At 38.9% G+C, this 11,322-nt stretch overlaps 1 protein-coding gene across 1 annotated transcript in view; it reads right to left on the bottom strand.

Moving 5' to 3' along the window:
- Positions 1–6,129: 6,129 nt before the first annotated feature.
- The window catches only part of BMPR2 (bone morphogenetic protein receptor type 2), a 174,736-nt gene continuing 169,543 nt past the window's right edge, over positions 6,130–11,322 (bottom strand). The window contains exons 12-13 of the mRNA XM_065413053.1: positions 9,207–10,486; positions 6,130–6,886 (exon numbers count right to left, since the gene is read on the bottom strand). Coding sequence (XP_065269125.1) covers positions 6,636–6,886; positions 9,207–10,486 — 1,531 coding nt within the window. The 3' untranslated portion in view covers positions 6,130–6,635. The remainder of the gene's footprint in view (positions 6,887–9,206; positions 10,487–11,322) is intronic.

Raw genomic sequence — 11,322 nt, 5'->3', positions numbered from 1 at the left:
TTTGGTGCATGTACATAGACACCAACTCCGTGGGTGCTCCGGGCCTCAAGCACCCATGGAAAAAAAATAGGGGATGCTCAGCAGCTACCAGCCACACTGGTTCCGGCCCTGGGGCTGGCCGCTGATCAGCTCTCGGGCTGGCTGCCAATCAGTGAGTGGCTGGTTGGAGGTGCTAGGGGAGGGAGGGGCAGACAGGAGGGAGCGGCGGTTGGGCAGCCTCAGGAGAGGGAATGGAGAGGAATGAGTAGCGGAAGCATTAGGGGAGGCGTGAAGGTGGGGCCTCGGAGGAGGGTGCAGGGCAAGGGTGGGGCCTCAGGGTGGAGCAGGGGGTGGAGCACCCACTGGGAAAACCAAAAGTCAGTGCCTGTGTGCATGTATAAATCACAGCATAATGTAAAACTTTTCTGTATTGACTTACGTGTATGAATTTTACTCATGACAGATGTTCAAGTTGCAATTTCTGTGTTTATAGCCGGCCCATGGTTTACTAACTCTTTTTATATGTACCAAAAAAGGTGGGAAGCAGATTTCATTATGGATAAGAGGTCAAATCCTGCGAGGTGCTAAGCACCCGTAACTACAGATTTTATAGATCAAAGTCAGGATCTGGAAGCTGTGAATGTAAATCTATATTCAAAAATCAAATAACGTAAAAGATGCATTGTTCTGACACATTTTGGCAGTAAAACGCACAGCATATATACTATTTCCAGAAAGGCTATGCTGTATAGATAATGTTTAAGGGACAAAATAGTTGTGCTGTTTTCATTTTTTATCACATTAGAAAATGACTATCTGAATATATTTCCATGACTGTTACCCTAGTGGAATATGTATATTTTTAATTTCTCTCTCTCAAAAGTACTTTAGCAATATCATTAGAACACATGGAGGGGTCCAGCAAACTGCATGCCCCTGAAATTATGCAGCATATATATTATGTACATAAGATGTATCTGCTGAGTAAGAATATATTACTTATCAAATTTTGTTTGATAATCTCTTCCATACATGTCTATGTTCATGTCTTTTTAAATATATGTATCTTTTCCTGTAGCATTCAGGATTAAAGAGCTTTTCTGGAGTAAGTTGTTGTTTAGAAAGTAAATATCCTCCCACCCAACTTCATATCAAACATTTTTCAGTTTATCCCTGCAACCTGCTAACATCCCTCTCACTTTTGTTTCTGCCCCAATAAACTTTGAAAAAATAACAAAACTGTGTTGCCACTAAAACCAGGTAATTTTCTAGATGTGAATGAATGACAGAAAAGACTGTGAAGTGAACTATTATATTAACAAAACATAATACAGACAAAATTTGTGTTTTTTACAATGAAGTACTCCCGGGGTTGGAAAATGATATAATCAGAATGCATCCTGGTTTTCTTTTAAATGAAGTATTTCTTTACTTTTAGTTCTGCAATTTAAATACGCCTGGGAATAGCAAGAGTGGGATTATCTTTTAATTATTTAGCCGGTGTGCACATATGCATTTGTGGAGCACTATCTGGAACATTTCCCCTGAATTTCCTCATAATCTACTCATAAATCTCTATTTCTCTTAAAAAGAAAATAAATCTATCACCATATAGGCATGTCTACACATATGGCTAGAATTCCTATTCTCAAAACTAACTGTGTGATGTTGATAAATAACTTCATAGGAGTAGGAAATGTGTGAACAGACAACATATTTGCGTGGACAAGTCCTTTAGATTTAATACGTGTGATTTTCTAAAACCAATAAGATTTCTGAGTGTCCTATACATAGATAGGTCACCTATGTTTGTTGTAACATTTTACTTGAATTCCATATTAGAAGTGAACATATAAAATATTCTACCATTGCTTATTTGACATTGGCACAATCCATTGCTATTTACATTATCAGGCTATTGTCATTTTGATATATTTATATTGTCTGCAATATGCATTTAGAAAAATGGTAATTTAAAAACTTTCATCATTATCCATTCATGTATTTTTTTTTAGAACAAAGAAATAAACTGGACTTTCCAAAACTGATTTACTGTACATTAGTTAACAAATAGGTTTGATTTGTAGAATTCTCTCTCTTGTATTTGACTTGACCTTAAGTATGACTCTCCAAGGTACTTTTGTGAGCTATAATTCAATGTTATTTAATTACAGGAATTGTGTTCTGTGGAAAAGATAAGATTACCTACTGTGAGCAAAACAAAGGCTTTGCTAATTATACATCAGAATTAAGCCATATTTAGTCTCACCTCATCTAATGCTGCAAAATTAGAACATTTTAATATATACCTAACATTTGTTTGGGTTGACCTTTAGAAGTAATAAAGTTGCTCCTTTTGATCTAGAATTCATATTGGGATAAAGTGTACATATTTCTACTATGTTACAAATGATATTTATCCAGGATAGATTATACAACAGATACTTTCTGACAATTGTGATTTACCCCAAAGGTTTTCAGCAAAAGGTTAGAGAAAGACAGGAGAAATGTGAAAGTTATATTTGCTTTAAGGATGCTTAGGGAAAATTGCAGAATGCCAGAAAGACTTTTCCATCTGATACAGTGATTTTATTAAACCTTTTGATTGCATCAAGCATAAAAAAGTTTGAATTCTTACAAAGGATTGGCCTAAAACAAAAGCTACAAGACTGGTGTAAGCAGCCTTGGCAGAAAGCAGTAGTATTTAGAGCAAATAATTTTTCTTTTCCTAGCATGTTTCAACTTAGGCCATGTCTATACATACAGCTGCGCCGCTGCAGCACATCTGGTGAAGACACTCTATGCCAACAGGAGAGAGCTCTCCCACTGGCATAATAAAATCTCCTCTGCGAGTTGCAGAAGCTGTGTCAGCATTAAAAGGTCTCCTGCCAACATACCAATGTGCACGAGTGCTTATGTCGGTGTAACTTATGTTGCGCGGGGAGGATGGAATATTCACACCCCTGAGCGACATAAATTTTGCTGGCATAGGCTGTAGTATAGACAAACCCTTAGATAAGAGTGTGAGTATGTGCTACAGAGGCTCCTTGGCAAAGGGCCCCTGTTCTTTGCAAACATCTCTCACCTCAGACCTGACAAACTCACTGCACCAAACACATCTTACAGGATATTTATCCATAAAGAGTAACATAAAAGGTATCTATAGAAAGCTCATAACTTGTCAAGACTCAATCATTGTGAGATGTATGTATAGATATTTAAGGAATAATGTATTTATACTGAAAGCATGCTTTATGGACTTGGAGTAAAAATTAGTCACCGGAGCAACATGTTTCAATGATGTCTCATTCTAGCAAGAGGGAGTTGTCACCCCTCCCTAGTCAGCTGGCAAGGCAATGCAAGGGTCTATTATCTAACCTGGCCACATCCCAGAACAGTCAATGGAAAACCGTCAAAGACAATTGCCAATGATTGAAACCACTTGGAGGTGAAAAGGAATATTACAGCAGGCAGGATATCACCAGGGCTATGAATAAAGACAAAAGAGCGAAAGGCACTCTGGATCCATTCACTGAGGAAACCACTTAAGGAGCAGGGGGCTTTCATGAACATTTAGATCCTGATTCTTGTGACACCAGCCAGCTCAGCAATTGACTGAACCCTGGGGGGAAAGACTACCTTATTATATAGGAAAGGTAGCCATTGGTAAGTGTAGACCCAGGTTTGCATTGTCATAAGTTGTTTCTCTCACTTTCTCTCACTTCTAGTTAAATCTTTATTCTTTCTTAAATAACCCTAGTTTTGTTTTAGTATAAGTGCTCACAAGTGCTGCGTGGTTTACAGGTGCAGTGATTTAAGATAAAATGGGCGGGTCTGGAATTTTTGTGAGTAGCTAATGTTAGGGGCTGGATATGGCAGGGGAATAATTCAAAAGGACTCAGGGATTGGGGTGCACCTCTTATTAACCTGCAAGGTGAAGTTAGGGATGGCATAGCTCAGAGAAGAGTGCTCGAGTGGCTGAAAGACTCATGGTGTCAAGGAGCTGACACCCAGCTACCATAAGAAAGACTCCCTCTTGCTGGAGGTAGGGGGTAACCAAGGTGAGACACAGTCCTGGGTGCCCTGAGAACAGTCACAGAGTGTTTTACAGATGTTTTTTAAACTAACACTCTGAAATGATAAAGGTTACACTTAAGGCAAAGCAAAAAGTCACTAGAAGAGATATGAGCAATCTTCATTATGCACATGATACCGTGATTGTTGCAAAAAACGAACTATTGTACTCCAGAAATTCACACACAGATCCAAAAAGTGTGAAGAATTTCAAGTTAAGGTAAACCCCAAAAGAAACAAAAGCACAGGCAATATTATGACTATCGTGCCAAGAATTCAGATCGGCGTGTAATGCAAGCCAACTGAACAAATGGCAAGTTTTCAATATCTGGGATGTAAGATTGCAGCAGATGGCAAGCAGGAGAAAGAACTGAAAATAAAATGGAGAACATTTTTTAGTAACATAAAGAGAAGCAACTGTATATTTATACATTAGGTTAACAAAGTTGTGCCTAAGAGAAAAGCAGGGGCCTTTATTTGGGTGTAAGGACCTGGGCAGTGCTTAAAGAGCTGGAGGCCAAATTCTGCCCTGATCTACACTCCTGCAACTACACTGGGCCAGAGTCTGATTTCAGTTACACCAGTATAATAGCATAGTAACTCTGGATTTATACTGGTGTATCTGACAGCAGAATCTGGCCTACAGCATTTAGGAAGCATGATAAGATGCCAGAGAGACAGGAATGCAAACAAGGAAGCTTGGGAAACAGAGTCAGATATGAAAGGCCATATATTACATATGGCAGGTATTCATCAGAGGCTCAAAGAGAGTTAGAAAAAGTTATCTTATGGGGAAAGATTGTACCAGAGCAATATCAAGGAAATGAATGGTCTTGAAAGGACAGAAAATCAGATTCAGTCAGCTGAAAAAAGGCAAGTTTGGTGGCAAATCTTGACTGCCAGCATCCTGTCATAGGGATTTGGCATGCTGACGGAATAATTTTTCCACAGTTTTTTAGGTGTTGGGACATGAGCCGTTTTCAAATACAGCTACAAAGCTTTGCTCAATGCCACACCACGCTAGATACTTCAATTTTTTAGCTAATTACTTCTTATTAAATTTATTTCAGCAGGGTAAATAATCACTCTTGAGACAAAGGCCTCATGTGGGTGCAATGGCCAGTAAGGAAGTAATTACTTCTTTTTAAATAGACAACAAGTTCTATTACCCTGGGAAGAAGTTGTGGTCACTCACCTCAAGGGATTAATGGTCACAATACATGAAGTCAATGTATGTAGTGTTACATACATTCTGAGTGTTTTCACCATAAAAAATTGAAATCTCTCCCGTATGGCCATAACTTTAAAAAGTGTATGTTTAAAATTCTAATAGCCAGATGAATTAAGAGGTTTATACAAAACTCTAAGAAAACTAGTTTTCACTTAACTCAGCTGCCGCCAATTAGGATAAACATACTTGCACATGCAATTTGATGGACATGGCTCCAGACCTCAATATTTACCTCTGTGGAGGTATTTAATAGATGCTTAGCTGCTCATCACATGACTCTTTTGTGTCAATCATAAGTCAGGCTTTTTTCTCTTGTAAGTAACAAAATGCAACCTACTTATATTCAAGATCTTAGTAGGACAGTTCATTAGGATTTCTGATAAATACACATTAATAGCAATCAATAAAAAATGTTCATAAATACAAACTGTGAAACTGCAGCAAAAATCAAATGGAAAAATGGCAGACTTACTTTGTTTCCTCACATTTTGTTCAACACTGTCTTGCTTCGAGCTTCCCCTTCCAGTGTCATGTCTCCTATGAAGGAAACTGATTAAGATATGGAAGGTTGAAAAGAAAGGCAGCTGAAATCATATTTTGTTTGTTCCTTTTAAAAGTCCTTTCAAGGTGGGGAAAATTCATGCATTTTCCATTATAATCTTAGAGCTCAATGATAGATATAGGCAGCTGCTTCAAGCTGGCTATGGTGTGCAAAGTTCACTGTCATTAATGACCGACTGCCAACCTGTCAGGAAAAAAATTAACAAATACTCACAAAGAGGGGGAGAATGTGTGGCAGTTTTATAAACACACTTTCCAATAAAGCATACTGTGAACTATAGACTATTGCACATTTCAACATAACACAAGAAAAGTAGGGCGTTCAAAAGATAATACACTCTGTAACATAGAAACATACTAATTAACTTGTGCACAGAAATCAAAACATGAATACAAGACACCACTGCAGTCAAACCTGTCTTATAGTCTGCTTATGTTTTTAGTGACCTTTAGGAACTGGTCCAAACTGATTATCAGCAATACATTTTTTTGTTATTTTTTTTAAAAAAATATTTTGAGACCACATTTTTGATACACATATATATAATTCTGTGGTCAAAACCAGACAGACTTAACTTTAGCGATACTAAATAAAAGTGCAAAAACGTTCAAAAAATGAAACAAAAAATATGGAAGCATAAGCTAAAAAATTTCTGCATAGCTGAAATCTATTTAAAGCGAGTTCTTGGCAGGGGGTGCTGACAGGAGGAGAAAGCAGTTTTTTAAAATGTCTTCTGCGTGTTTGTTTCAAATAATGCAAAAATGTCATTTCGTCGGCTTTTAAAATATTTCACAGGCAGTTCACTCCTGCATCCTTAGACACCATTGTTGTGGCAGCACCTCCGTCTGCAAGGTAAACAGCAGTGTTGGATTTAGAGTGGACTGCCCTCTCACTGCCATTGTTGTTGACCTCGCAGTCCAGTGGTTCGGTGGAGATGACCCATGTTGAAGGGCGCCACCGCTTAAGTGAATATGGAGTTTTCACACGTTTCTTGATCTTTTCTCCTGAGCCCGGTTTGCCATCTTGTGATGAGTCACCTACTGAAAATAAAAGTAGAAAATAAAATGTTACAAGAAGAGCATGCTTGAGAGTTCAAGGTGGTTACATGTACGTTTAGGCTGAAAAAAACAAATCCTGTCAAAACTAGCAATAGTGACAGGAGAGGTGACTAGTATTTATGCACAGTGGGTGCCATTAAAACAAAGGGCCAGATTCTGCTCTCCATTATTACAGTGTAAATCTGTAGTAACTCCAGTGGAGTCACTTCAGTTACCCTACGTATACACTGGTGTAAGAGAATAGAATCTAGCCCTCAGCATTTACATTAATGTTACATTACTTTTGTAACCATGCTATTTTTCTATACTTGGAATGGGAGATAAAGCACTACTGCAATATTACAGGGCAGTAAATGCTGAGTTTTTAAATGGTATCATTACATCATTTACCTTTTAAATTCCATTCTACCTGGAAATAGGTTCTTACATACATGATCACAGACAAAACCTAGCTTTTCATTTTGAGGCCAAATGTTCTATTCCAGGGGTCAATAACCTTTCAGAAGTGGTGTGCTGAGTCTTCATTTATTCACTCTAATTTAAGGTTTCGCATGCCAGTAACATATTTTAATGTTTTTAGAAGGTCTCTTTCTATAAGTCTATAATATATAACTAAACTATTGTTGTATGTAAAGTAACTAAGGTTTTGTTTAAGAAGCTTAATTTAAAATTAAATTAAAATGCAGAGCCCTCTGGACCGGTGGCCAAGACCTGGACAGTGTGAGTGCCACTGAAAATCAGCCATAGGTTGCCTACCCCTGTTCTATTCTCTGATTTTCCTGAACCAGGACTTGAGTCGAGGATGGTGAAACCTTTAAGACAGCTGCTTGTCACCTTTTCTGTGTTTAAATATCAGCAACTAAGATTTGACTGTAAACAAAACCAAAAAAACCCTACATCTTCTTTATTTAACCTGTAAAAGGATGAGGTAAGAGAAAAGTACTACAATAAAAAAACCCCACAAACCTAACTTAATTAATTTTACTAAATTAGAACAAACTGAAGCTAGAAAAACATTCCACCAGTGAACATTCAACTGTATTTAATGAGTGCTCTGTTGCTGGTTTGCACTTTTCCTTTCCAAAAAATATCAGTGTGTTTTACATTGCTAACTTAAACATGTGTGTCTCCTCAGTTTCTGCTGGGAAAGCCCCCCCCCCCCCCCCCCATCCAAATAACTTTGCTAATATTATATTCTCTGTCTGCCTAAGCACATTCACAGCCTTCCAATCACAGTTACCTTGGCTCCTTCCAAGAACACAGGGTATTTTGGGGGGGAAAAAAATTCCCAAAGAAAGATAAACAGGCCTTTCCAATAGTCCCTTTGAAACTGAACAGAACAGGGACTAACTAATGGAGGCTATAACTAATGGAGAGCTTAGCTGTAACCTTTCATTACTTTTGCCTTGCAGGGAAAAGACAAAAAGCCCATTGTGGCTTCTTGTGTCCTTTGCTGTTGAAGCCCAAAGGGTGATTACAGTTATTCTACAGTCTATTAAAATTGTTTATATCTAAAAATATGTTGCTTTATACTACCGTTGATTAATTTCTCGCACACACACACTATGTTGATGAAATATTTACTATTACACTGGGATTCAGACAAAAGTTTGGAGTTGTCTGTAGTTTTTCTATCTAGTCTGAACCCCCTAATGGGACATACTGATCTTCCAGGTCTCAGCCCTGGTATCTAATGCTAATCATACGTGAGAGCTGCATACCAATATTGGGTACCAAGACATCAGCTCACAGGATTGGAATATTTCAAGAAAAGTAACTTATATAACTGTAATTGTTACTTACCACAATAAAATCAGATGTACTTATTCTGAAAAGCTAATAATAATATAGTACAACCAGTCATTTAAAAATAATGGAATATGTAACTAGTTATTGTAATCATTTATTTTAACAACCCTGAAATATTGGACAGGAGGCTTAGGGTCTCCAGTATACCCAGGAGAGGAACTGGGACAGCAGTAGCAGAGAAGCTCTGCAAAGAGGAAGAGGTGTAGAAGTGATTGGATTTGGAGAGTGAAAGCAGAATTGATTAGAAAGGGAACCAATTTATTCCAGAGGTGGGGGAGGGAGAAAGAACTGATATATTTTCAGGCCAGGGGCTACAAATTTAACTTAATGGGAGGAGTGAAATTACACCAATAGAAATTAAATATGCATGCAATTTGGGGGGGTTGGCTATTTGGACTTTGAGACAATACAGGTATTTTTCATCCAGGCAGATATGTTTAATTCTCAGGTAAGAAAATGTTTGGGAAATTTTTCGAGTCCTGTCAACACTTACACTGCAAGCTACTGCTGTCCAAAGTATTTGTGGCCGATAGATCTAGTGAATTAGGCCTCTGTGCTCTTCTAGTCTGGGTCTGCCCAGGATATGTTGTCATTCTCTGGGTGCCAAGTGTAGTAACGTCTTGCATTGGACATGGATTACTGTTGTTGTTATTGGCGTTTGTTCGGCCATTATCCAGCGGTCGCTCTCTCCTGTCCACTAGACGATCCAAAACACCTTCATCTTGGCCAACTTGCTGCTCCCGTCTCAGTAAGGGTTCATGCTCATCGGGGCTTGAGTTAATATTCAGCCGACTGTCCTCGCCACTGAACTGATTCTGCAGCATTTCCTGGGCCCTGTGTGCCACTGAACTGGTTGTCTGGCCAGATGGCACTGCACCATTGGCATATTGGGTTGTTACACCATGCGAGTTTATGCTTTGGCTCCTCCCAGCCACTCCATTCATGGTAACTGTTACCACATGAGGTTCTGCAGCATTGATAGTGTTCATCTTGGCAACTCCAGTTTCCACTTGCTTCAAGTTTGATTTGTGCTTGCCACCAAATTTCAGTCGTGGCTCCTTTGTTGAATTTTTGGTGTTTAAAGGTAGACTAGTAGGCCTCTTCGGAAGGTTCTGCTGCTTGGGTAGAGGATAGACCTGAGTAGATGGGACATCTGGAATCAAACATGCTTGACCATTCCCAGCTTGTGTGAAGTCCTGCTGTCCTGTCACCTCTGCTGCAAGTTTGATCAGTGGGTAAAGCAAGCTGGAGCTGGTGCTGCTGAGTGGATCTGGTCCACTGAACTGTTTAAGGGAATGCTCCATCAGATTCTCATCAGAGCTCTCCTTTAGGTTCTTATCTACTTCTTTTGGATCCAGCTTGTTGGTTTCTAAATCCTCCTCTGTTAGCTGCAGACAAACAGGAGTTGGTCCAACAGGCTGCATGACATTTGTAGCATGTAGGTTTGTTTCATCTGAGTAAGGCATCTCAGATATGGTAGTCATGCCAGTGCTAGGAGTGAGGCCAGTCGTGTTGGTGGTAGTTGTGTTGGTGGACAAACTGGTGACACTAGTCTCAGGGCTAGGGATGCGAGCCTGTGCTTGCTGTCGTTCATAGTTAATGGAGTTTCTGTTTTTCTCCCCTGAAGTCAATGGTGTAGTGGACACTGAATGCTCAGAAGAAATGTTCTTCACTATACTGTCAGTGTGGTGGATTGAGTCTTCAATATAAGAGGAAGAAGAGTAATCTGGATATGGCCTGATTTTTGGCACACGCCTGTGATGTGACAGGTTGCTTTAAAAAAAAAGAAAAGAAAAAGTCTGACATTAAGACTTTATATATATATATATAAACAAACCGCCTCTCACCATTGAAGGTCTCTATTTTTCCCTTCATGTATAATCCGAAGACCAACCACTTAAGGAGTTCTGATAACACACTATAGCTTCCATGAAAAATTCTGGCTGCCATGAAATTGAACTAGTAGGGCAGCAGGTTTTATCATGGATGTTATTTATGTAACAAAGCCTCTTAATTGTTTTTAAAGCCAAAAGTAAGGAATTTTGTCATCCCATTTGATGATTGCCCACTTCACTGCTGAGGCTCCACTCTAAGTGCAGTGAAGAGGTCTTGGGGTGAGGGAGGTGAAGAGAGCCCTGCAGAGAGGATGGAGGAAATGAAACAGGAAAAATCATGGAGTCGCAAATTATGATAAAAATCCATGATACATAATTTTAAACACAAGTTTAATATGCCAAGACACACTGTCCTGGATATCAAGAGTATCCCCAAACAAGATCTCTAGTATACACGAAGCATTAATATCAACTCAGCTGACTCTCCTTCCCTTCGGATCATTTACAGTCAGAAAAGGGAAATACGTAGTGTCTCTCTCTGCAGATCAGAAGAATTATAAAGTCAATGCTGACCTTGTGGTTCCTTACTTGAAAAATACAGGACTGGAAATCTGAATGATTTCCTGAACTCATGTCTCTCAGCTGGCAGTGAACACACAAAGCTTTTAGCAGAAACATTTTAAACAGAAACGTTATGAATCATTTAGCAAGAGTTCCTGCAGATACTTCATAATCACTTCTTTATCTTGACTGTGAAAGTACAAGGCTATTTTT

Source organism: Emys orbicularis, chromosome 11 (assembly GCF_028017835.1).
Source record: "Emys orbicularis isolate rEmyOrb1 chromosome 11, rEmyOrb1.hap1, whole genome shotgun sequence".
NCBI classification, from domain to species: domain Eukaryota; kingdom Metazoa; phylum Chordata; order Testudines; family Emydidae; genus Emys; species Emys orbicularis.
Note: the sequence above shows the minus strand (reverse complement) of the source record. Positions and strands in the feature narration are given on the sequence as shown.